General features: G+C 40.7%; 1 protein-coding gene across 1 annotated transcript in view; it reads left to right on the top strand.

The window, feature by feature from the left end:
* The first annotated feature begins 4345 nt into the window (after positions 1-4345).
* Positions 4346-27526, top strand: part of LOC308676230 (glycogen [starch] synthase, muscle-like) — a 35283-nt gene continuing 12102 nt past the window's right edge. The window contains exons 1-12 of the mRNA XM_081342036.1: positions 4346-4387; positions 5336-5521; positions 11749-11930; positions 17757-17948; positions 18043-18228; positions 19624-19768; positions 20457-20574; positions 23109-23229; positions 24295-24401; positions 25899-25958; positions 26782-26860; positions 26975-27088. Of these exons, the coding sequence (XP_081198162.1) occupies positions 5404-5521; positions 11749-11930; positions 17757-17948; positions 18043-18228; positions 19624-19768; positions 20457-20574; positions 23109-23229; positions 24295-24401; positions 25899-25958; positions 26782-26860; positions 26975-27088 (1422 nt within the window). The 5' untranslated portion in view covers positions 4346-4387; positions 5336-5403. The remainder of the gene's footprint in view (positions 4388-5335; positions 5522-11748; positions 11931-17756; positions 17949-18042; positions 18229-19623; positions 19769-20456; positions 20575-23108; positions 23230-24294; positions 24402-25898; positions 25959-26781; positions 26861-26974; positions 27089-27526) is intronic.

Here is a 27526-nt window from a genome sequence, read left to right as displayed (position 1 = left end):
CTCGTTCAGTCGAGGGGAAGGGACTCGGCGTTCCATTGGGCGGCCTCGCCGTCACTCAAAAGGGAAGGCGGGGAGGAGAAAAAAGGGCAGCCCCGCCTCTCGGGCTTTCATTGGTCGACGGGGTCTCCTTCAGTCAGGAAGGGAAAGGGCCCTCCCTCACGCTATTTCAAACCGTATTGGGCGCACTTAAGAGGAAGGGCTCGGCGCGCGCAGGCGCAAGACTCTTTTTTTTTTGCGGTCGATAGACAAAAAGTGGGAAGCGTTGGGGAACGCCTCCTCCTCATGATCTTGAATTGCCATTGGTGAAATAAGAAACCTTTCACCAATAAGGATCAGAGGGAATTTCTCGGATAATTTTATTGGGGGACGTAGACGTCAGTTACAGCAAGGTATCTGCGTTTCTCCCAGCCTTTGGTGTCTTAATTTCTAAGGGGTGGGAAGAAGCAACGCATTGATTACCTGAAGTGGCTGTCAAAGAAGAGCGTTCCCATTTAAACCTCATATTGCAGCCTATTTCACCATGAGGGAAGTACAACATGACAAAAGATGGGAGGGAGGAGGCGCCATTTATTTTGAAGGAAAAAGAGCCGTGGCAAAGACCGAAAACGTCAGCCCCCAAATTATTAAGATAACCTTTGTTGTCATTTTTTATTGGGAGCACATTAAAAATAAAGTTCTGTTGCCTGCTCTCAAAAGAAAGTATATATCTACCCATACACATAACACACACATATACAAATATATGCCGTACATGCACACACACAACACTGTCCATTTTGAATACATAGCAGAAAGAGGAAACTTCTGACTTCACAAGGTTGATGCTATATGGAACAAAATTGTGATTGAATCTAGATGTTCTGCTTCGGGTACCACAAAGCCGCCTCCCAGAAAGAAACAAGGAAAACAAGGTCGTGAAGAGAATGTGTAGCGTCCCAGATAATATTGCGGACCCTGTTCAACCATCGCTTATATTCCATGTTCTGGGTAGAATTATTGAAAGCTATATACTCCGTGCAAGTGCCTTCAGAGGGGAATGTTCCCATCCTAGCACTAGGGGAAACACGATTGGCTGTCGAGATGCCATTCAACAGCAAAATGTCGCTTATTAAATCTTTTTTGTCTTGGGGGGGGGTCATATTTTAATTAACCACCTCTTATAATATCCTTCATTCGCTTTTCAACGACCTGTTTGCCATTTTAGATATACCATTGGTAGAAAATCAAATGCAGCAGCATTTATTAGTATAGCGATTCAGTGATTTATATTAATCAACCACGTTCTACTGGGAAGACCGAAGCATCTGGCTGGCCCTTTTGCTAATAGGCTGGCCCTTTTGCTAATTGGTGGAAATTAGGATCAATTAATAAACTAACAGATATCACTGGCTGCTTTTGTGATCATTCATGGGGCGCGAACTTTCTCCACCAACGAATGAAAGCTTCCTGGAAAATAAGAGGTGGGTCTTTTGAATTCTCTCGTGGAAGCTGGTTGGTAGAAGTTTGCTTCTTTCCTATTGGTCCGACGTGAGGCCATTGACAAAAATGTCTTGGAGAAGTTGGGAAGACGTGCGTGTGCGGATGTAATATGTTGGGTAGCTTCTCGATCACTGCAAAGGAAGTTTTGTTTGTTTGTTTTTAAAAAAGCAAGGTCGGCTAACCGGAGTCTGTTATTTAATACAATTAATAGAATAATTTATTGCCAAACGGGAAATCTTGAATAAATGCTCTCAAAACGTTGACAAATTCTTTGCAACACGAAACTAGACAGTAATTGTGGGGAGCATTAAAGTATTTTAAACAACATCACGATGTGTCTTATAAGAAAAAAAATATACCAAGAGACACCAGATCCCCATGAGCTAAATTAAAAGAAACTGGGATTACATCTGCCACATTCTCTCTCATTTTTCTATTTTGATTTATAATCTTATGTTATGAAAATTGTTCTTGAATCAATCTCTTGTAGCCTACCTTACCACGTAAGATTTTTGCTAAGATAAAATGAAGGGAGCTGGGGAATTTTTCATTCAGCTTTTCCTGATGTGCTGTCATCTAGGTAAGTCAGGTTTCATTCTAGCTTCCAACCAAAGGACCTTGAGCTCACAATTATGTGGAAAATTGAGTTAGTGCTTTTGAAGGCTGAAAATGGAAATGAAAAAAGTAAGAAAATAATCTCATGCAACTAAATCTCAATTATAAATTCTATGGTGCATAAAACCCCATGCGTGGGGTCGTAGCCCTTATGTTCCATATAAGTAAGCTATCTGTAGTGTTTCTTTCTTCCACATTTTTTCCCTTAGAAACTTGCCCATTCAGTGGCTGTTTTGAAACCTATAAATTTTGCCTTTTAAATGAAGCTAGCATGTGTGAGTGAATAACTGACATAGAATATAACTAAATCGGTCAAAATTTACGTTTCCCTCTTTTAATTGCTTCTCATTCAGAGCCTTGGCATAAGTAAAATACTACCTAAATATGACCACAATTGAGCCCAAAGTGTCTGTTACTAAGCAAAACAGTTTTTAAGTGAATTTTGCCCCATCTTACAACCTTTCTTACCACAGTTAAGTCAATCACTGCAGTTGTTAAGTTAATAGCATGGATGTTAAGTGAATCTGGCTTCCCCATTGAGTTTGCTTTGTTAGAAGATCATCAAAAGTGATCATGTGACCTCGGGACACTGCAAACATCATATATATGAATCAGTTGACAAGTGGCCAGGTTTTGGTCACGTGACCCTGGGGATGCTGCAACGGTTGTAAGTCTGAAAAATGGTCATGTCACTTTTTTCAATGCCACTGTAACTTTGAAGAGTCACTAAATGAACTGTTGTTAAGTCAAGGACTATCTGTAATACAATTTGTTCTTCATGTCCGCTTTAAGATCTGCATAGTTTAAGACTCAGCTTACCACAACATCAATAATTTCAGGTCTGACTTCCTGCCTTCTCTGTCTTCAGCCCCTGCTATGTGAGTTAATATTTTGTAGCCTGATTTATCTGTTCTACCCCGTGACTATTAATATCCCAACAATCAAAAGGTAATTTTCCCTGGCAATCTCTGTCTACTTTCAATTTTCCATCTTTCAGTAGCCTCCCCATTTTTAAAATTTGTTTTCTCTCTGTTACTTCCTTTTATCCCACAATCTCCTTTCTCTTCAAACTTTATGCTGCACTCTTTTACTCCAATTATTCACATCAGAAACCCACTATTCAGCCACAATCATTTTTTTATCGGCTGTTCTGTCCCTACCTGATGTTTTTACCCTTGGTTTTCTTTCATTACAGGTAGGCCTTAACTTTTTACAACCACAACGGAGCCCAACATTTCTGTTGCTAAGTGAGAAATTTGTTAAGTGAGTTTTGCCCCATGGTACAACTATGCTTGCCACGTGCGTTAAGTGGATCACTGCAGTTGTTAAATGAGCACCACGGTTGTTAAGTGGATCTGCTTTCCCCCTTGACTTTGCTTGTCAGAAGGTTGCCAAAAGGGGATCACGTGGACCCCTCCCCCCCAAAAAAAACCACTTGCAACCGTCATAAATGTGAGTCGGTTGTCAAGCATCCAAAAGTAAACCGCGGGGTATGCTGAAAGGGTGGTCAGTGTGGAAAACGGTCGCAAGTCCCTTTTTTCAGTTTGCTGTTTGTTGTAACTTAAAACAGTCACCAAGTGAACTCTTGTAAATCGAGGACGGCCTGTGCTTCCTGTCTGCCACGTTTTCTTTTTGCCTCCGAAGCTCACCCCGTGCATTCACCTGCTTATTTTTTTAATAATAATAATAATAATAATAATAATAATAATAATAAGAAGAAGAAGAAGAAGAAGAAGAAGAAGAAGTTGGAAGGGACCTTGGAGGTCATCTAGTCCAGGGGTCTTCAAACTTGGCCCTTTTATGACTTGTGGACTTCAACTCCCAGAATTCCTCAGCCAGCAAAGCTGGCTGAGGAATTCTGGAAGTTGAAGTCCACAAGTCATAAAAGGGCCAAGTTTGAAGACCCCTGATCTAGTCCAACCCCCTGCTCAGGCAGGAAACCCTATACCATTTCAGACAAATGGCTGTCCAGTCTCTTCTTAAAAACTTCCAGTGTTGGAGCATTCCCCAAATCTGGAGGCAGGTTGTTCCACTGATTAATTGTTTATTTTTTTATTTTATTTTTGGCCTCCTTTTCGATTTCCCTTCCACCGAAAGCAACTTCCAGGAAGCCTCCATTCTCTTCCCCCCCCTTCCCCCCCCGCCCTGCCTTCGCGACGGCAGCGACTCTACTACTCCTTTAAGTCCTTGTAACAACCTCCTGGGCGTGGCTTCGGGGTCTGCGTGGTCCAGGAGGTGGCGGCGGAGGGAGGGGGAGGCGGACAGGGAGTCCTCAGACTTCGGCTCCCGAGAGGTAAGGACGAGCGGGCTTCCCCGCACTTCGCCAAGAGATCGGGGTCCTCCATTCCTTTGAAGGCCAAAAGAATCTTGCTGGTTTGGGTTGGTTTGGTTTGGTTTTCCAAAGCACAAAATCCTTTATGCATTCCTAGCTCCTTCCTGCATCCCCGATTTCTCCCGGGACTGAGAGCTCTGAATGCTCCACTGCAAATCTTGCTACGTTGATTCCCCCCCCCCTTCAGAGTCACGAATCTACCCACGCAAGCCTACCCTTTCCCCCCCACCCCCATCCCCACCCCCGGGCAACTTAAGAGGCACAAATTTGGTTTCCCTCAAAATCTTGAGATTTTTTTTTCTTCCCCTTCCTGCAGCCCCCTTAAAGGAACCTTGTTGCCTGTTCTTTCCTTTGCACGTCACCCTGTCCAAATAAGGGACCTGGTGTAGAAAACGGAGATGGGGGGTGGGGGGGGTTGCATCGTTTCTTTTAGCCCGTTGCCTTAAAGGTAGAGTTGCTTTTCGTGATTTAGCATTCTTCTTTACTTGCTGCGCCCAGGAAGCTTGTTAGACTAGCCTCCGGGCTAACTCCCAAATGAACCCCCTTTTGGAAAACTCCCGTTGCAAGATTTCCACCATCTTATCCTGTTCCTTCCTTCCTTCAGCTGTTGCTGCTACTCCAGACTAAAAAGACAAGCATCTCAAAAGATCCCGTTGGAAGAGTCAGGGTGTTGGGGGGGGGGGCGGGCAGAGAATTGACTTACAATGGTTTTTTTAGAACAAGGTAGGCCGGCAGCCGGGTGAGGTTGCAAGATAGACACGTGACATATTTAGAGTGTGTGTGTGGGGGAGTTTAGATAAAACTAGGAACTAAGATGCAGAGGAGTTCTGAAGTGCCACCTGCTGTGCCCTTGGTCCTGAACAGAGATTGGCCTGTCTTTTGACCACAACTTCCTTTCTCTTTCTCCAGGTTAGGCCCTGACACCCCCCTCCCCGCCCCCCAACTCCTCTTGCCCTTGCTTTCGTCCTCTTGAGGTCATGCCGCTGACCCGCAGCCTGTCCGTGACCTCCCTCTCTGGGTTGGAGGACTGGGAAGATGAACTTGACCTTGATAATGCCATTCTTTTTGAAGTGGCTTGGGAGGTGGCCAATAAAGGTACGTGGTGACTATTTTTAAAGAAGATCTTAGGGAAATGATCGGGTTTCCAGAGTTGGAGCCGGAGAGTGTTTGGGAATTGGAAGGCCTGGATTTCTTGTGGGAAGGTGGTTGCACTATTTGCAAGCCAAAGGATGTACAGTATTGAAAGAACTGAGGCCAGAATCCAAATATCATCACCTGGGAATAGAGTCTATAGAAACGAAGACTTGTCTGATTGCTGGTCAAAGACTCTTTTGGTTGAGCAGGTAAAGAAGGATCTGGCCTAATCATTATATGGGCAACTCATTGAATTGTAGAAGGGCATGATATGGAGACCAAAAAAAAATTGGGAAACAGGTTGTCTGTCTTTAAAAATGATTGACTGGCATGTTGAATGTTAAAGCAAAAGGTGTTTATATTAAAAAAAAATCCTCATTTGGGGGGAAAGGAAGTTCTTGTAAGGTTGCAGTTTCATCCAAGCAACATTGCTCAGCACTTTAGGAAAACTCTTAGACCTTTCCTCCCTCCCTTTGCAGTTCTCGGATCCTCCCATCCATAAATCTTTCAGATGTGGGTTAGTGCTGTCTTGAGATGACAGTACCCTTTTATAGTGAACATTTCCAGGGCAGTCCAATTCAGCAAGCTGCTGTCACTGTGTGTTCATTGGGAAGATCCTCTTCTGGAAACCAGCTGCTACACATCTGGAGGTTTAAGGCACCGAGATCCCAAGGACAGTGTTTCAGGCTGACTTTCCCTGTAGTGACGTGACTGTGTCGCAAAACAACTAGAAGAGCACTACATTCTTTAAAAAAGGATAGGGATTCCCAGTAAATCTGAACATGTCAGTGTTACTATAAAACTGTTCTCATGTGCTTGCTTCAGGAATAACTGCTCTTAAAAGCTAATTAAAGATCTTTTGGCCTGGGTTGAATTTTGAGCATCTGCTGTGTATATTCTTGATATGTACTCAATACAATATCTGTACATGAAATACATACAAGCTCTCTTCTCCACTGTATACGAAACTTTGAAATGCTACTCATTCCTTCAGAAGCTGCATCTCTGTTTAGATTTATCTTCAGGCCAGGGTAACTGCTTACCATAGCATACGACCACTGAACAAGATCTTCCCCAATGTGAATTTGTAATGCTTTTTTTTGGTCAAGTACTAGAATAGATTATCACCAATATGCAGGATGTAAAAAACCTGGGGTCCTGTTTAGATAGCTTCCAATTCTCTCAGTGCTAGCAAAAAGGGGGCTTTGCATGCATGCCTTTGAGTAACTCTTGATTCCTGGTGATTACCTGTGTAAGTCCTTGCAGCTCAGTTGGCAACATTTTTGAAAGTGATGTACTATTGTCTTTCTTTGTCACACAGCTGAGAGAATGACTGGCCTGTGTCAGCTAGCTTCAGGCCTAAGGCAGAATTAGAACTCATGGTCTACAACAAACTTACAGAATTGTTGGTGCGCGCAGAGATCCTGGTGCATAATCGTTGTAAATTAGAATCTGTTTAATGCAGCGAATCCTGCTGAATGCAGGATTCCATGGCAATACAAATAGAATTTGTAATTTTGCAAAAAAAGAATTGTGAATCTACATACATATATGTAAATACACATCTAAATGATATAGTTAATAGATTTTTAAATGCCACATTTCACTTTAACTATTTTTTATCACAGAATTTACCAGGAATGACCCTATCACAAAATTAGTCTAGTCAGCCACTTGTATCTTCAAAGAATTGTTGCAGTGTAAAATAGCAATAGCACTGCTGCTGGTCAAGATGTTCGCCCCTTTATTTCATACTTTCCTTCTGTTCTTCATCTGTCTTCCCCACAGAATATTAGTAGAATGACTTTGTGAACTTTCCCCACAAAGTATTTTTTCCCTATGATTTTTTTTAAAAAAAAATCTGCATAGGACCTTTCCCTGAATTGACTACAGGTATTGCCTTTTTCTTGTCAATGGGTGGTACCATTTTGCTACTAAAAATGATGGTCTTAGAATACAAGATGATATTCAGGGCCATCTCTGCCTCTGAATAGGGTACCTGCCTCAGTTATGGGTTGTTCCCTCAGATAAGACTACCTGCATGTTTGTCCTTTGCCCTGTGATCATTTGCAGGACTCTCATTGCTTCTGTTCAAGTAAGCAAGTAAGAATAGAGAGTCATGGGTTTTTTTTGCTTCAGGCGAGAACATTTCTGGAGAAGCTTTGGATCTTCTGAACAGGTTGCAGATTCATCAGTGTAGAGTACATTCATTGTGGAATGCAGGATACAAAATCCTGGGGGTGTGATGCAGGCACTCAGGGGAGAAATGGGACAGAGTTCAACTTATTGCTCATTTCCTCCCCCCCCCCTCTGGATCTTTAATTGGCAACTGACTGCAGCTCCAAGATGAGACTTGGCCTAGAGCTATAGAGAGAGAAGCAATGCCCTGTGACGTTGATAGGAGAGGCCTGCATTTACCTAGTTCTAAAATGCCTTAGAAAAGCATGCCATTGTAATTGATGTGTGGTAAGAAGACCAGGTTCTGATGTTTGAGGCAGCAGCTCAAGAAAGGTCTCTGAAAAAGAATTTAATCTGGTCTTATAAATGACGGTGAATATATGTGTCCCAGGATAATGTTGCAGGATCCAATTAGGGTGAGTCATCAGGACCGGCGTTTTGTCTTCCAAGCTTTCAGACTGGTACTGGGGCCCATCTTCAAGGAACGTCTCTCTAGCAGAGTGTGTGTTAGTTAATCTGATCTTTTTCATTGTCGTGCTGTGAGAGTGTTTGACATCTTATGGACTTTGAGAGGGCAGGTTCCTGCCTTGTGTCGCTTACAACCTAAAATCTAGTATATTGAACCAACAGAGGAAGGGGGGGGGAGTAGTGAGGCAATCAGGAAGCAAGATAAGATTGTTTTCTAAACCACGTGCTCCCTTTTTCTTACAGGGTGAGTAATAGAAGAGTAACAATGGTTGACTCCTTGCTAATTGGGAGCCTTGCTTATTTTTTTTTTAGAAAAGAGTTTGTGGTTATAGTGGGTAGGGGGACAAGGTGCTATTGGGGAGACTTCCCATGATTTGAGTTAGTTCAGGGGTAGGCAACCTCGGCTTTTTTAATGACTCATGGCCTTCAACTCCCAGAATTCCTGAGTCAGCTATGCTGGCTCAGGAATTCTGGGAGTTGAAGTCCATGAGTCATAAAAGAGCCGAGGTTACCTACACGAGCTAGTTCAAGATAGTCTTGGATGTTTTTCCTCAGGAGAGTTGCACTTCCCCCCCCTTTTTTTGCTATATTAAATCTTTTTTTAAAAAAGATTTAATAGCAGGATATTTCTTCGCAATGATACACTTGGGAGAGGTTTATAGGGCCCAGAAAAGGATTCCAGAAGCTATAGACTGCCATTCCTTCAGCAAGGTATCTACGTTAAAGGATTATGCCAAGAACTTTGTGGAAAAGATTTCCATTTCCCTTCCTTGCTTCTGAGAGCAAATCTGAAATGCAAAATGCCTATAACAGTACCCTGTTCACTTTCTAGCTTTTCTGCTACGATAACGAAATGATCTCACAAAGAAAATCAATTTAACCCATTAAAAGAATCCTCCAGAAGTACGGACTTCAACTCCTCTAAAAAATTCCCAGATAACATGGCGACTGTTAAATTTTGGAAGAAATGGACACATATATAGGTGCACCCAAGCTGGAAAGGTTGCTTTAATGACTATTTGGATAAATCCTTCTAAATGCACACCATTCCTCAGCAATAAGACCTTACTGTTTCTCACGACTCTAACCCTCCACCTCTAGACACAGTCCAAGCTCTGTTTGGTTTCATTGCGAAGCTTCAAGATCTTGTATTCTCCAGTGCTATTTCCCATTCATTCTTCCCTCATAGAATATTCATGTGGGTGTTTTTATTGCTTTTCCGGTACAACTCCCCGGTTTGGAAGAAGAAGCAAGGCTCCCCAAGAGCGGAGGAGAACGTAGCTGAAGGAGCCAGGGTCCTTGAGTGTAAAGTAAATACAGTGGTTTGTCTGCTTCCCAGGAAAGGAGTTGGAGTCCAGCCACTTAGAGGAGATTGAATATATGAAGAAACGTCTTTTGGCTTAGTTGTATAGCATAAGACAGAGGACCCCAAACTTTTGGGCACCAGGGACCGGTTATGTGGAGAGAGGTTTTTTCCATGGACGGGAGAGGGTGTGGTTTTGTGTGCTGCCTGCATCTCGCTGATGGGGCTTGGTTTGTTTGTGTGGCCCAGTACTGGTCCACAGACCGGGGTTTGGGGACCCCTGGCATAAGACACACAGAGAGAGGGAGAGAGGACTAAGAACTGTTGCAGCAATCTTCTGCGCTGGGTATGACTGATAACAGTCTGCCTGCTCCCATAATCCATCTGCTTTTACGTGGGGTGCAGGTATGACAAAACCATGATTTGTTTAGGTCAGGAGTTCCCAACTGGGGGTGCTCATACCCCCTGGGGGTGCAAGATGATATTCCAGGGAGGTGCAAAAACTTGGGTTTTCAAAATTATAGTGTATATGCATAATTCGTTGCTGTTATTTCAAACTTTTGTTATCAGAAGCGTTCTAGGGGTGTGACGTATAGAAAAGGTTGGGAGCCACTGGCTTAGGTGAATGGAACAAAAGGAGTTTTGGGTTGATCATAACCCTGAATTTTGGCTTTCTGGTGAAGTATCGGTCATTTTAGCTGGATCTGTCAAGTGTCTCAAAAATACAATGTTAAAATAACAGTATAAAACAATTGCACGCGAAGCAGCATCTAAAAATAGGAGATCTAGACTAAAGAGAGAAAGCATTGTAAAAGCTTGAATGAATAACCATGATCTTTATCTGGACCAAAAAGATCATAAAGATAATATTAGGTGAACTTCTCTGGGAAATCATAATCAGAGTATCATAAGCCAGGGATCCCCAACCCCCGGTCCATCGACCAGTACCGGGCCACGGCATACCAGCAACTGGTCCGCACAAACAAGCAAAGGCCCATCTGTGGGTTGCAGGCAGCACGCACCCTCTCATCCATGGAAAAACCTTTCTCCACAGAACTGGTCCCTAGTGCCCAAAAGGTTGGGGACCTCTATCATAAGCCACCAAAAGGCCAAATCAATCTCCTTGATACTCTCTACCACTTTGCTCATTTGGGAAGGTCACATTGAAATGGAAGGCCAAAGAAGATCATAAGATTTGGATAGGGGGAATGCAGCCTTCGAGACTTTAAAGTTCAAATCAGTCCTTTAAAAGGAATCTGGAAAGAGACTATCAGCAGAGATTTTGATAAAGATCCCTCAGTGCAATGGGTTAAAAATGAGATACAAACACAAAGGCTCACCAATAACCCTGCAGCAGTGTACAGATTGCATGCAATTTCAAAATAGTTTTACAAGTTTTCTACATTTCTACAATTTCAATATAGAAACAGCCATTGGGGCCAATAGCCAATAACAGGCCAATTTTCCATGCATAAATCAAAGTTACTTTTAAATACATATTTAGATTGTGAAGAATAATGTAATTCAACTTTGACCAGCTTACCTTGATCTTCACCTGATAGGTGATGACTACAATTCCTTGAATTCCACAGCAGCATGGTTAAAAACATTGTGTTAGCAAAATCTGCAGTAATTTAAAAGGGATTATATGAAAAAATATGCTACTTTGTCCCGGAGCTACAGCTGATGAATTTCACATTTAAGAGTCAAGTGAGCATAGGCTGATCAGATACTAAAATCTGTACATTCTTAGATTTATTTTAAACAGGTTTATGTTGCTTGTTACATATTCAGGATGTATTAGCATATCCATACAATGTAGAAGAATAAATGGCATTGAATAAATCCATTAGAGCTGATTTTCCCAACTTTGGCAACTTTAAGATATATGGACTTCAACTTCCAGAATTCAACTTCCAAAGCTAGCTGAGGAATTCTGGGAGTTGAAGTCCACACACATCTTAAAATTGCCAAGAGTGAGAAAACCTGCACTACAATAAATTTACATTGCTCTACAGCACGGGTGTCAAACTCAGCATGTCATGTGACGTGTCACGAGATATCGTGACACTTTTTGCATTGCCAGAGCTGAGGTGGGCATGGCCTCCTTATGATGCAACCAGCCCACCGGCCCGGCAGTTTGACACCCCTGCTGTAAAGCTTGTTGACTAAAGTGGGTGCTCAGGATTATTTGCAAGCATGCAAGGAGAAAACAAACACTTATTCTCTCTTCTTTTAGTTGGTGGGATCTTCACTGTTATCCAAACGAAAGCCAAGATTACACTGGATGAATGGGGCGAGAATTACTTCCTGATTGGACCTTACCTGGAATTGAATGTGCGCACACAGGTGGAGCTGATAGAGCCTCCCAATCCTGCCATTCGCCGAACCATGGACTCCATGAATTCAAAAGGATGTAAAGTAAGAGACTGCAGGATGGGGGGAAAAATATGTGGGACTTACGCCTCAGTGGGCTTAATTCTCATAAGCAATTCTTTGCCTCTGTTGGTGAGGAATGTTTATGGATACAGCGGTACACCAAGAATATTCAGTTCAGCTCATTGTAATTCTAGTTTAAAAGGAATGTCAGGTAGCTGGTGATAGGTAAAAGCTCAACTTTAGGCTAGGAAGAAAGAACTTCAAGTCAGAGGAGATTAGAGATAACTTTGTTTCTGAGGAATCTACATAGATGCATATACACATATCCAGCACGCTGTTTCATCTTGGACTAACCAACATAATGCCATGCGAAAACGTGGGTAAATATTATAAGCTGGAGAAATGAAAGCATTGTTAAGTAAGGTACAGGTAGTGCTTGACTTACGACCACAATTGAGCCCAAAATTTATGTTGCTAAGTGAGACATTTGTTTAGTGAGTTTTGCCCCATTTTACGACCTTTCTTGCCACAGTTGTTAAGTGAATCACTGCAGTTGTTAAGTTAGTGACACGGTTGTTAAGTGAATCTGGCTTGCCCATTGACTTTGCTTGTCAGAAGGTTGCAAAAAGTGATCACTCTGGGACACTGCAACCGTCATAAGTGTGAGTCAGTTGCCAAGCATGTGAATTTTGATCACATGACCCTGAGGATGCTGCAATGGTCGCAAGTATGAAAAATGGTCATAGGTCACTTTTTTCAGTGCTGTTGTAACTTTGAACAGTCACTAAATGGACTGTTATAAGTCAAGGATTACCTGTAGTTCATAATACCATCACTACATCTTTATATTCTTACAAACTGTCCTTGCAAACTATATGCATACATAATTTCATACATTTCCTTTGTTCTTTAAACTTCTCACTCTTTTTGAGGACCTCATCAACTCCACCCAACCACAGCTTTCTTGGTTACTCCCAATCCACTCATTCTTCCTTCTTATCTTTGTTTGGCAATGTGACTCCTATTAATATCTTTTGTATGACCAAAGTATCTCAATATATATTTTTCATAGTGGTCTCTTGTATTTGATTCATCCATTCAGCACTGGTTGATTTTTGACAGTATTAAGTACTCCATTCCCATCACACTGCATTTCCTCTGATATATTCAACTTTCATTTCCATATAAAATGTGGGCAGAAATCTACATTTATACGTATCCATTATATGTCTTTCAACAGACATTCTCGTAATAGACTATTTACTATATTTTTTCAGCATTTGCACATCTTAAAATTTATCCATTTCTCTATATTTAACAAACATCATGGACGCAAATTCATCTATTTTTGCCATTTCTGAATAATTTGCAATTGTTCATTTTTGTTGTCAGATACAAGTACTTTGTTTTCTGGTAGAGTGTTTAGATCCATGCTTCTTATTGCACCTTATGCTCTGTCTAATATTTGTTGGAAATCATTTGTGCACACAAAAGTACACTATTCATGTCCCCAAATTACACAACTGTAATAACATTTCAAGCATTATCCATGAATGCATTAAGCAATCAAGGGGATGTCACTCATTCTTGTCTTACTTCCTGTTTAATGTTGAACCATTTGTTAAGAATTCTGCTAAAGAATTACAGTTGGGCAATCAACTTTCCAATTTTATAATTTCATGTTTTTACTATTTGCTACAGTGTTTCAAATCATTGATCACCATTGGATGAACCCATGTGTATTGCTCTCCATCATCCAGGAGGTTTTAGATACAGTAATTCTTTTTAGTAAGTTGAAGAAGGTGTAGACCATATTTCCATGTGAGTCACTATGTCACATGCTTACAGTATAGAAACTTATAATCAGTTTTGTCATATGTTGGCCAGTCTAACATAGAGACTTCCTTTTGGACCAATACAGGTAGTCCTCAATTTACAACCACAACTGAGGTCAACATTTTTGTTGTTAAGTGAGACATTTGTTAAGTTTTACCCCATTTTATGACCTTTCTTGTCACAGTTAAGTGAATCACTGCAGAAATTAAATTAGTAATTCAGTTGTTAAGTGAATTTGGCTTCCCCATTGACTTTCTTGTCAGGTCACAAAAGGGGATCACATGACCCTGGGACACTCCAACCGTCATAAATATGAGTCAGCTGCCAAATGCCTGAATTTTGATGATGTGACCATGGGGATGATGCAATGGACATAAGTGTGAACAACGATCATGTCACTTTTTTCAATGCCTCTGTAACTTCAAACGGTCATTAAAGGAACTGTTGTAAGTTGAGAACTACCTGTATCAGGTTGCCTGCATTCCACTAACCAGGAGATTCTTGCAGTGTATTCACACATACACAAATCCTGAGATATTATTATAAGGTTTCCAAAAGTCATAGAATCTCAGCAATCTCACTCTGAAATCTGGTGAAGTCTTCCATGAGAATGCTGAAATTGTGCAAGATTTATGCAACATTTAAAATTATTACTTTAATTCACTGTGGACACCTTTTGAGATACTACAATTTTTTGAATCCACAATTTTTTTGAATCCACAATTTTTGTGTAATAAATAACCCTGGGCTATATGAACATTTTGAAACAGCTCTTCTAAGATCATTGGTTCCTTTTTAAAATTAGTTTTCCTCTTTTTTCCTTTGTATACTTTTGAGGGCATTAAAAAGGACAAGAAGATGAAAAGAAATCACTCTTAGTTAAATTAATTAAATGGGACCCCCATCAATGGGAGAAATTGGGCCAGATTATGAGATAGTTGGAAACCTTGCTGGAAGGCTGTTTAGAAGCATCAGTCTCCCTTCAGCCAGCAAAAGGTGTTTGATCTTTTGCAATTGGACTGTTTTGCACCTGAACACCTTCAATCACTTGGAGAGAAGCTGTGGAAGTCACAATAGCCCTGCCAGTCCTTTTTGCAGGACCAGGACTGTGGAGGTTCTGCCCAGGTGAAGGCATCCTACAGAGATTTTAATCCTTTTTTCCCTCAAAGTAAAAGGAATATTCTTCATCTCCAGGCCATCTCCAGTGAGATTACTCTAAAGCAGGGGTAGGCAACCTTGGCTCTTTTATGACTCGTGGACTACAACTCCCAGAATTCCTGAGCTGGCATGGTTTCTGCCCGCGGCCCAATCTGTTCATCTTTACATAGGAACATCGAGAGAAATGTAGGATTCCAACAGGGTGTAGCGCTAGAAATAAATGTTAGTTGCCATTGAAGATCATTCTAATGCCAGGCATTTGTTTTTTTTACTTCTCAATTTCCAAATCTTATGAGGATACGTCATGAATATGGAAATCCTCTCCCCTCCCCAAATCCCTGGCTCCTGAAAGGCTGCAAAATGTTTTTAGGAAATTTCAGGTAGATTTAAAGCAAAAATAAGTAAGTTGAGCTTCACGGGAAATCTCACACATCTCAGGTAACCTTTATTTCATTTATTTCACCTGAGAAACTTTTGCTTGGCTGCCAGATTTTGGCAGCTTGATCTGTTAGCTATAGAATGAATTTTGGGAAAGGGCAAAAGGCCACCGGCCCTATTTTAATCAGAGCTGACAGGGATTGAAGCTGGGACTTTCTGTGTGCAAAGAGAATGAGGGTCCTGCCATTATGCTACAGGCTTCAAAACTGCATCATCGTGGTGCAACCCACAAGTATTTGGGAATATTTGCATGGGAAGGCATCTTCTTTCAAGGTGCAGGTGTAGAAGAAGGGGGAAACTGTACTCTTCTAAAGTTGTTGAACTCCAGTTTCCATCCATGCCAGCGAGAATCAACACAAAGATAAGAATGAGGAGAGTTGTGATCCCACAACTGTTACAAAGGACCCAGGGAGTCTCATGCCTGCTTTGAAGTCATTAGAACACAGCTGAGCAAAAGATTTGTATTGTGGGGTTTTTGTGCTGCTGCATATCTGTAAGCAAATATTTTAAAATATTAAGATAATGCCGAGTTGTCTTCTCACTCTTGAGTTATTGTACAAATGCAAATAGTCACATTTGCTCACATTCCCTTCCCAGAAGAAGAAAGACAGGAAAAATGTATTGGTATGTTCTAATGCATTTGGTTTGTGGGATTTCACATTTATATACAAGTCCCCATTAATTGATAAACTGTGGAAAACAATGACAGACCCCAGCCACTGTGACAAAACCAAGAATGCTGGTTTACAGCTCCCAAAACTAGGATTATAAATCTGGCACAGATCTGTATATTGTTCGTCCAGTTAGCCAGAAATTTTGGCTTATCTTTGTATCATGTAAGTACTGGTTCCAAATTGGAGACAATATCAAATATATTATGATCAGTTCCCTGATGAAACCACCTAAAACAGTTACAAGCAAGCAGGAAAACACTGGTGTAAAAACAAATTTAAATGTATGCTGGAACTATTGAATATAGATATTGACTATTTCCAGTATGGAAGGTACATATAGCATACATTTAATACTCTCTCTTTTTTTACTTGATTTTTTTTTATTTCCTAACCTCATTTCAGAGCAAGAAGTTATTTTGGGTTGCCCAGCAAAAAACAACCCAGGCAAAGCAACCCCAGGCAAAGCGACCTTTTATAAAATGGAGATGAGGTAACATGAACCAGAGACTAAAATTAGAGACGTACAAACAACACACATGGTGCACATATCTCTGCACACTTTGGTATGTGAAATGAGTGGAGAAGGGGTGATGACCTCATTAATTAAAGCAGGTCTGAGAGATGAAGGAGAAAAAGACTACTGGATTAAAATGGAGTCATGATTTACAAGCTCAACTGGAAAGTAAAGCATTTGGAGAATTTGAGAGTTAAAAATAAGTTACCGAGATATTCTCCTCAGATTTGGAGGTCTGCAAAATCTGAAGTGCAGAAGTCATGATCTAAGCCTCCTTGCATGTACAGATTCCACGTTAAATGTATACACAAATAGTTTTAAGCTTACTTTTTCGTAATTCCATTGATAAATCTAATGGGTATAAAGTTGGGCCCTTGAACTATTTCAGCTTCTACAGAAAAAGAAGTTTTATATTTCTGGCACACAAAACAAAAGACCAAGTCTGAACATATAAATAGGCAGAGCTGAAAATTCAGATGATTTAAAGTAGGAAGTATATATGGAATTTCCTTATATAAGATCCTCTTCTTTTGTATTCTTCACTCTGATGGTTATCTTTTTTTTGCTATATACAGTGTGCTGATTCCCTTTTTTCCTGAAATTGCAAAATGTATGTTCCTTCAAGAATCTGAGAGACAAAATGCTTGTTCATCATTATAGAACCGTGGTTGCGAACCTATGGCACGCATGTCACAGGTGGCACGCAGAGCCCTCTCTCTGGGCATGCACACCATTGGCCCAGTCCTAGGCCTTCAGCTGGGTTTTATAAGACCTGTTCGCTCTAGGCCTCCACCGCCATTTGCAAAAAAAAAAAGTTTCAATCAATCAATTAATTTCAACTTCTCGGGGAAAAAAAAAGATCTTGCAAAGTTGGAATTGATTGAACTTTTTAGTCCCACCCAGTCTGCCATTACCACCACAGCCATGCCCACCGAATTGGCCACACCCACCCAATGGGCCACACCCACCCAATGGGCCATGCCCACCTGGCACCCAATGATACATAAGTGGGTTTTGGATTGCAGTTTGGACACTCGGTCTCTAAAAGGTTCGCCATCATTGTTATAGAACATAACCTCATGAGTGTGGGTATTATTAAGTTGATGATAAAACTTGCTTAATTGATCACTGACCTTTATGATTGATGCTTTGTTGATTGTGCTTTACAGAATATCTCTGGATTAGATACAGAAATGTCAATTTATACCTCTCCTATTCATTAATCTGCTGTCTTTAACTTCTATCTAGGTTTACTTTGGCCGCTGGCTGATTGAAGGGGGTCCATATGTGATCCTCATTGATATTGGGGCAACCGCTTGGAGCCTGGACCGCTGGAAGACTGAATTGTGGGAAAGCTGCTCCATTGGGATTCCCTGGTATGACCGAGAGGCCAATGACGCCGTCCTCTTTGGCTTCCTCACAGCCTGGTTCCTAGGGGAGGTAAGGCAACATGTTTCTATCAGAAAACTTTCTTCCTTTCGTCTCTCCCAACATCTTTCTCTTCACTCTCTTCTTCTGTTTTTTTTTTGTACAGTTTGCTGCACAATGTGAAGAAAAGCCATTCATCATTGGTCATTTCCATGAGTGGCTGTCTGGTGTTGGCCTCTTCCTCTGTCGGATCCGGAAACTTCCAATAGCTACCATCTTCACCACCCATGCTACCCTGCTTGGCCGCTACCTGTGCGCAGGAAGTGTGGACTTCTACAACAATCTGCAGGATGTGAGTCTTTTAACCATTAGGATTGAAAATCAATTGGTGGGTGGAGAATTCCTGGAAGTGTGGCCCTCAGACAAATCAGCCATCAGCAGGCACAGAGACATGGACAACATCTACATGCCATTCAAAAAAAGACAGTCAAAAAGCTAAAAAGGAAACAAAATGACCCAAGCACTTCTTTGCCTGCCATCAATACTCAGATAAGCAGAAATTAACATCAAGATTAATACTAGATCAACCATCAAGCAGTAAGCAATACTCTGCTCAAGAAACTACCAACTCAGACAAACAATCAAATAGTAAACAACAGCCTAATCAAGGAACCACCGACCACTCCCACCAAGTCACTTGTGCAAACCAAACTTCCTGTAGCACTGATAACGTTACCTAGTATGGATAACCATACTATGACCTTTTTCACAGTTATGACCTTTGCGGCATCTCTATGATTATGTGATCAAAATTCAGATGCTTGGCAACTGGTTCATACTTATGACCGTTGCAGTATCCCTGGGTCGTGTGATCACCCCTTGTGACCTTCTGACAAGCAAAGTCAATGGAGAAGCCACATTCACTTAAGAACCGTGTTACTGACTTATCAACTGCGGTGAATCACTTTAACAACTGAGGCAAGAAAGGTTGTAAAATGGGGCAAATGTCTCACTTAACAACAGAAAGTTTGGGCTCAATTATGGTCATAAGTCGAGGGCTGTCTGTAGTTGGAACTGGATTAATAAGAGAAAACAAAAAAAAAGCTATCCTCAGTTTTTCTAACTCTCAGTCTAGGAAACCATGTTAGCACTCGTAAGAGGATTACAGAAGAATTTCACAAAGAAAAATTGTAGAATTAGTACATTCTTAGAATCTTGAAAATTAGATTATTGAATTGCATTCCCCTTTGTTCAACCTTCAAGATACTACAGGTAGCCCTTGACTTAAAACAGCTCGTTTAGTGACCGTTCAAAGTTACAGTGTCACTGAAAAAAAAGGGACTTATGACCATTTTCCACACTTGAACAATCACTGCAGCATCCCCATGGTGATTATGTGATCAAAATACAGATGCTGGGCAACTGGTTCACATTTATGACAGCTGCAGTGTCCCAGGATCACACAATCTGCTTTTGCAACTTTCCGACAAGCAAAGTCAGTGGGGAAGCCAGAGTCACTTCACAACCAGGTTACAAACCTATCAACTGCAGCAATTCACTAAACAGCTGTGGCAGTAACTGTTGTAAAATGGGACAAAACTCACTTAACAATTGTCTCACTTAACAACAGAAATGTTGGGCTCAATTGTGGTCATAAGTCGAGGACTACCTGTATTCTTTCCTGCTTTTTTACTCCATGCAATTCTGTGCGTTTCAGGATGTTTAATATACTTTGTCTTGCCCCCAGTTTAACGTGGATAAAGAAGCTGGAGACCGGCAAATTTACCATCGTTACTGTATGGAGAGAGCTGCTGTCCACTGCACACACGTTTTTACCACCGTTTCTCAAATCACAGCAGTAGAAGCTGAACATCTGTTAAAACGGAAACCTGGTGAGTTGCCTTAAAAGCTAAACGATTGTTCTGTGTGACAAGATCCTATCCAGTTTAAGCTTTCTTTGATTTATGTACAGAATAATATTACAAGGAAATCGGTTGCTTTGCACAGAATGCAGAATCTCAGGTCTTGTAGTTTGTAATGAAATTTTCTAGTCTTTAAACAATACTAATTAGACTGTTGGTATAAATTGTACATTGAAGCTTGATGTTTAATCTCTTTCTTAGGTAGAAAGAATTCCTGATATAAAATAACCATTTTACAATTCATTTTAAAAATTCTTAAAAATATTTTTTACTCTTAATATGTACTGTGAATTTTTGATTATTTTTTAAGGACCAGCCTGCTTATCTTTTTTCAGAATAAAGAAAGGGATGTAGGAGGAGGAGAATTTCTATTCTTATTTGCAGCTAAGACTAGTAGTTCCGATTGGCTGGCTCCTTGTGATGTCACAAGGCCACTCCCCTTCCTTCTCCTTGGGGTCTGTTTTACCCCATCCATTCCTATACGTTGAATCAGTTGCTCTCAAATGCATTCATCAATTATATTTTCAAGGATGTCTGAGGAAGCTGAATACATTTGGGAAAACACCTGCTGTGACTCACACATATATCATTGCAGCTTGAGTAAATTGAGAAACCCCACTTTTTACAAAACCCATCTCCATATGCATTTCATATCCAGATATTGTGACTCCCAATGGTTTGAATGTCAAGAAGTTCTCTGCTATGCATGAATTCCAAAATCTCCATGCCCAGAGCAAAGCTCGTATCCAGGAATTTGTCCGAGGCCATTTTTATGGGTGAGTTATCATTAGCTTCACTAGTATCATATCAATTATAACAGCTTGCCCTAAGAAGCTGAGTTTCTAGGGAACAAACTGAAGCTAGTAGTGACAAGTAATGTAAATATTCATGAATTAAAAACAAATGACTACTTGTGCTCCATTCATCTTCCACAATCTTGTTTTATTATTATTATTATTATTATTATTATTATTATTATTATTATTATTATTATTATTATTATTATTTATTATATTTTTATACCGCCCTTCTCCCGAAGGACTCGGGGCGGTGTACAGGGCAATAAATACAAAAACGGAATACAAAAGTTAAAAAACGATTAAATATGCCCAAGTTTAAAACAGTAATTAAAAACATATTAAAACCCCAACCCTAACCCATCAAACCAGGTCAGATTGCTCAAATAAATAAGTTTTTAGATCGCGCCGGAAGGAGCGAAGGTCGGGGGCCGTCCGGAGCTCAACCGGCAAGCGGTTCCACAGGTCTGGCGCGCCCACAGAGAAGGCCCTCCCCCTGGGGGCCACCAGTCGACATTCTCTGATCGGAGGCACCCTGAGGAGGCCCTCTCTGTGGGAGCGCACTGGACGGAGGGAAGTTGACGCCGGCCGCAGGTGTTGCCGTAGGTTGTTGCCATAACACACCTTCAAGTGTAAAGTGAAGGCTTAGTGTTCTTCCTTTTAAAAGAATGCATGGGACTGTAGAAGGAAGAGGCAGAGACTGGGGGTGGGGTCAAGAGAGGAATTCGTTTGGAGTCATTATGTTGCCACAAATGATTCACGTCCAGCCCCCCTTGAATTCTGTTGACTCTTACCTAGTGCCAATTTAGTACTGACTGTTAGTTGACTAGATTCCTGTATATAGGCTTGAGCAATAAATTTTAACTGGAATTTAACACGTGGTCCTGATTCTTCGCACCTGAAAGTGACTCAAGTTTTGGTCTCCACTTTTTAGGTGAAATAAGTTTCCTTTCTGTATGGAGAGCAAGAGATGCCACTTTGACAGCATAGAAAAAGGGAAAATTGGATGAGGGATGAGAGCTCTCACAGGAAAGGCAGGATATAAATTCATGAAATAATAGACCATAAATAATGTTAATAACTTTCAAAGACGAGTAGGGAAAATGAGCAGTTTGTTTTGCTCAAGGCTAGCAAAATCAAAGAATGAGGTATAGAAAAAATTTCCTGAACACTCATATGAGAGAAAAATCATTTCTTATTCATAAAGAATAGGTTTATAAATAACTAAAAGAAGAACTACTGCTTTCTTATTCAGGGTTACAGGCATCTGTACATTAATGAAAATCAGACTAGAAATATTGGTAGTCCTCGATTTATGACCACAATTCTAAGTGAGACAGTTGCTAAGTGAGGTTTGCCCCATTTTACAACTTTTCTTGCCACATCTGTTAAGTGAATCGCTGCAGTTGTTAAGTTAGTAACCCGGTGGTTAAGTGAATCTGGCTTCCCCATTGACTTTGCTTGCCAGAAGGTCGCAAAAGGTGACACTGGGACTCTGCAACCGTCATAAATGTGAACCAATTGCCAAGTGCCCGAATTTTGATGACGTGATCACGGGGATTCTGCAACAGATGAGTCACTTTTAAAAATGGTCATAAGTCACTATTCAGTGCCATTGTAATTTTGAACTGTCACTGAACGAGCTGTTGTAAGCCGAGGACTACCTGTATATGCTTCTATTTGGTTTCCCTCATCCGTCACAGCTCTGACATTTTTCCTGTTCTTGCTTCTTATTTTCTCGTCCACTCTCCTTTCTCTTTTTATTGCACTGAAAAACTCCTACACGTGGAGCTCTATCTCTTTTTTGTTTTGTTTTTCCACTTTGCATTCATACTTTGCTTAATAAATAATACCATTGTGACTGGAATCCAGGGAACTATTAAGATTTTTTTTAAAAAAGGATTTCTGCCAGCTGTACATTCTGCATATGTGTTTGAGCTATTTTAAATACACACACACACACACACACACACACACACACACCTAAACACACACACACTTCATTTTAAAACATTTTGCTGCATGTTGCTAGGGAAGACTCACAACTATTTAAGTATGCACATTGATCCCATCCATAAAAAAAGCTTTTCCCAGCAGTTTATTGGGAAGAGTGTGTGATATTACCAGAAAAGTATAAACACTGAAGGATGATTGTATTCTGGTTTATACAGATTTGGAAAGTGCAGATTTCATTCTTTCACTTAAATACTACACCACACATATTTTGATTTCTTCTCTCTAGGGCATAAAAATAATTTCTGTTGAACTTGCTTCTTCATATTGAGTTGGATGATATTCCACCCCCCGCCCCACTCCCCACATAGATTCCCTCAACTATTTTTGCAATGTTGTGGTTGTTGATATAAGCACCATTGATATTTCTAATCTATTAGTGCATCTTTTTATTTATTTAGCCAATTTACTTGTCTTGGCTTTTAAATTATATAGGATTTCTGGTTTTTCAAGCTTGGACTTAGAGTCATGTTCACCATCACCTCGTGTTATTTTCCTAGGCACCTGGACTTCAATCTTGACAAAACTATTTTCTTCTTCATCGCTGGACGCTACGAATACTCCAACAAAGGAGCTGACGTTTTCTTGGAAGCCCTAGCCAGGCTCAACTACCTGCTGAGGGTGATTAGTAAAATGGGGGCTGTAATGGAACGAGATGTGAGAGATGTTGGGCAGGCAATTAGATGTGGCTGTGTTGAGAGGGTACGGTCCACAGCAGTGGCCCCCAACGTTTTGAGCACCAGATGCCGGTTACGTGGAGAGAGGTTTTTCCACGGACCAGAGCCTGCATCCCATGGATGGAGCTTTGCTTGTTTGTGCGGCCTGGTTTCTTGGCATGCGGTGGCCTGCTGCTGGTACACGGACTGGGGGTTGGAGACCCATGGGCTACAGCAACGGAACCACCATGTGTCTCAAGTTAAGGAGCTGTAGCCCAAGGAATCTGGAGATTGATTTTGGATTTCTCTTCACACTTACATTGTTGTAGAGAGGAAAGACAATGGGTAGAATGACTACACGGGATACATTTGGACAAAAGCAGGAAGAATATATTGGAACTATTTTAAGCTGGCAGGAGTGGTAATTGAACCGTATCCCAAGAATACGCCATGAAAAGATACTTAAATAGATGACCCCCAATCTGGCCATCATCTCCACCTAATCTCTCTTCAACCCGGTCCTAAGGAAAATAGAAGGGAAGAGAGAACGTATTGCATTTCAGATCCATATTACATGTAGATGTTCACACCAGCCTTACTGTCACGAATCCTTTCCTGGGATTATATGATAGTTTCATGATTCTTGGAGATCCATGTAGCTCCTACAAGAACATCCCAGGAACATTCCTGATTTATCCATCTCTTCATCCAGTTTTCCTCATCCTTGCCAAGCATAGTCAGATTTCTAGGCCATTGTTCACTTATCTGCCTGGAACGTGTGAGTTTCTGCTTTTTAATAAGCACCTCAGGAGTCCTCATGCTGTAAGACTAATGCAAATGACTCGTGAGGAACCAGCCACATATTAGAAGGGGTGGGGGGAGATGAAGTCTAAAAACAAACTATGAATTCATTTAATTAAACTCTTAACATGGGTCAGCTTATCCACTGCTTCTGGGAGCAATTTTGACCGTACTTAAAAGTACTGTAGTGATCTTTCATACCTGGTTTTTGTGGCTTCTCCCTCTATAGGTGAATGGAAGCCAGATTACAGTAGTAGCATTTTTTATCATGCCAGCTAGGACAAATAATTTCAACGTGGAGACACTAAAAGGCCAAGCTGTCCGCAAACAGCTCTGGTAAGTTTGTGTCATAAATCTCATAAATCTATCCTTGTAACAGGCTTCCTTAAACATCAGGCTTTGTAGTGAATGAAATAAAAATACATTACACCAACCTTCCTGATCAGGAAAACCAACTTGCCCATACAAGTTCAAAGTACATTTGGAAAGGATGTGCTGATATAAGGGAAATCATTCAAATGTCTTAGTTTGTTCTCTAACCAGATATAACATTCATTTAGTGAGCGTGCAAAGTTACAATGGCACAGAAAAATGCAAGTTACAACCGGTCCTTGCACTTGCAACCATCACAGCATTCCCCACAAACACGTGAACAGAATTTAGGCACCTGGCACATATTTACAGTGGTTGCGGCATCCTGGGCTCACGTGATGGCCATTTACCACCTTCCTAGTCAATAGGGGAAGCCGAATTCACTTAACGATTGCATGATTTACTTAACGACTACTGCTATTCACTTAATAACCATTAATAACCATTGCAAAAATGGTCCTAAATTGGTCACAATTCAATGCCACCTTGCTCAGCTGTGGAAATTCTGATCCCAATTGTGGTCATAAATCAAGGACTGCTTGTATACAAATTAGAGGACTGCCAAAGTAAAATGGGGGAGAATAGAATTGTTCTTAGGCTTTATTTAACATAAATCGTAAGCTTTTAGCCCAATGGCTACTACAGGTAGTCTTTGACGTACAACCGCAATTGAGCCCAAAATCTATGTTGCTCACTGAAATATTTCTTAAGTGAGTTTTGCTCCATTTTACGACTTTTCTTGCCACAGTTGTTAAGTGAATCACTTCAGTTGTTGATAGCATGGCTGTTAAGTGAATCCGGCTTTCCCGTTGACTTCGCTTGTCAGAAGGTCACAAAAGGTGATCACATAACTCCAGGACACTGCAGCTGTCATAAATATGAGTCAGTTGCAAAGCATCTGAATATTGATCATGTGACCTTGGGCATGCCACAACAGTTGTAAGTGTGAAATACGGTCTTGAGTCCCTTTTTTCAGTGCCGTTGTAACTTCCAACAGCCACTAAATGAATTTTTTAAGTCGACAACTACCTGTACTCAGTCCAACCTACCTCAAAGCGAAAATGTTATGGGGATAAAGCTAGTGGACGAGACCCTTCCCAGTAAATTGCTGTGAGATTTTTCAAAAAAGGCCGGATAAAAATGCACCACATAGGTAGTAATGGAAAGATTCCCATACTTCTCATCCAGTTTGGCCTTCAGTCTATGAGAATAGTCCAATCTACTCTGAAGCCTCAGAACAGAGAAGAAATACCGATATTGAGACAGACTTCCTCTTTTCTCAAGTCTGTTGGATCTAACGTAACTCTCTCTGGGAAGAAAATCCCACAGCCACTGGAAGCCATTTTTTCTTAATCCTTGATTCAGAAGCATTCAAGGAATCCTAGGTCCTGTCACAAATCATAATTTCTTCCTCCCCCCCTCCTGTTTCCCACCCCCCTTTTTCCCTTTTTTAAATTCTAGGGATACAGCTAATGCAGTGAAGGAGAAGTTTGGCAAAAAACTGTACGAATCCCTCCTCGTGTAAGTCTCCTAGGAGAAGGCAAGAAGAAATATGATAAAGTGCTGAGCAACGGAGAATGGACTACTGGGTTGCCATGGCTACAGAGAATGGGAACTTAAGAGACCTTCTCCTTCTCTTTGCCTTGTCTCTTCTGAGAAGTATTAATTTGATAGAAGCCTATTTCAGAAATCCTGGTTCCGATATAAAAACTAGAATGTGCATCCAAGTGATAAGCAGTACTGAAAAAATATTTTTTTTTAAAAAAAAAAGATTTTTATTCACTTACAACATAAAATACGAAAACACAAAAACAAATAGTAAGGAACAATGGTAGGGGAGGGGGGGGGGGAAAGAGAAGTGTGGAAAAGGGGGAAAAGAAAAAAAAAGGCGTTGACTTCCAACTCCCTCTGTGGCAGTAGGATAAGGCATTAACATGGAATCTCAACTTTTTACATTTCTATAGTAGTATGAACTAGCCATTTCTATATCAACAAATCAATCTAATCAGTAAAACCCAAAATCATAGTATCATTTTTTTTTCTACCTCAAGCACAATGTCCAGAAGCGGTTTCCAAGTAGAAACAAAAGTACTTATATTCTTTTTTTTTAAAATCAAAACAGTTAATTTAGCCATCTCGGCTCATTCCATCAGCTTTTGTAGCCATCCGTCCATGGTGGGGATCGAAAAATCCTTCCATTTTTGGGTGTAGAGCAGTCTTGCTGCCGTCACCATATATAAAATCAAGAGTTCCATTTTTCCCCCCAGGTCTTTTTCTATTAGACCCAGAGTACAGTAAATATTATTAATTTCCACATTATTCATTGCCTGCTTTTCCATTTCAGGGGGAACCTTCCTGACATAAACAAAATGTTGGACAAAGAAGATTTCACAATGATGAAGAGAGCCATCTTTGCCACTCAGGTATGGGCCTGAGTTTAATGTGTGAATTACAGCCTTTGCTTCCCTTCTAGACTTAAGATTTTAAATCTGAGCTGTTAACATCTGTCTGGATTTTTTTTTCCCCTCTTCAATCAGCGCCATTCTTTCCCCCCAATCTGTACTCACAACATGCTGGATGATTCTACCGACCCAATTCTTAACACCATCAGGCGCATCGGTCTCTTCAATAGCAGTGCCGACCGTGTCAAGGTGAGTAACAGGTGCCTGTCCATGCCAGGTGAGGGGAGATATTTGGGGGAGATATTTGCAGTACAGTATTTTTAAAAGCATTTTAAAATATTATAACTTCCAGCATTTTTAAGATGATGCTGGAAATTATAATATTTAATGACTGATTTTATCTGGTCATTTTTGTCTTTTAATTGTCCTGTCGACCTTTTATTTATTCTTGGAAATCTTACGGTAATAATGATAAGCCATAATGATTGAAGGAAAGAATGGTGGTTTGCAGTCTATTTTGAATTTCCTCTGCTGAGATTTTTTGAACTCAGGCTCTTTTTTTTAGTCTTGGTGCCTATAGTTGATGTGAATAATAATAAGAATTTTTAGTGGATGCAATTTAGATATATGTCCAATGTATTTTAAATGTTTTATTGTAATTGGTATATGGCCGTATTTTACAATGTT

This window comes from Vipera berus, assembly GCF_964194415.1.
Source record: "Vipera berus genome assembly, chromosome: W".
In the NCBI taxonomy this organism is placed as follows: Eukaryota; Metazoa; Chordata; class Lepidosauria; order Squamata; family Viperidae; genus Vipera; species Vipera berus.
This window is presented reverse-complemented; position numbering and strand designations above follow the sequence as displayed.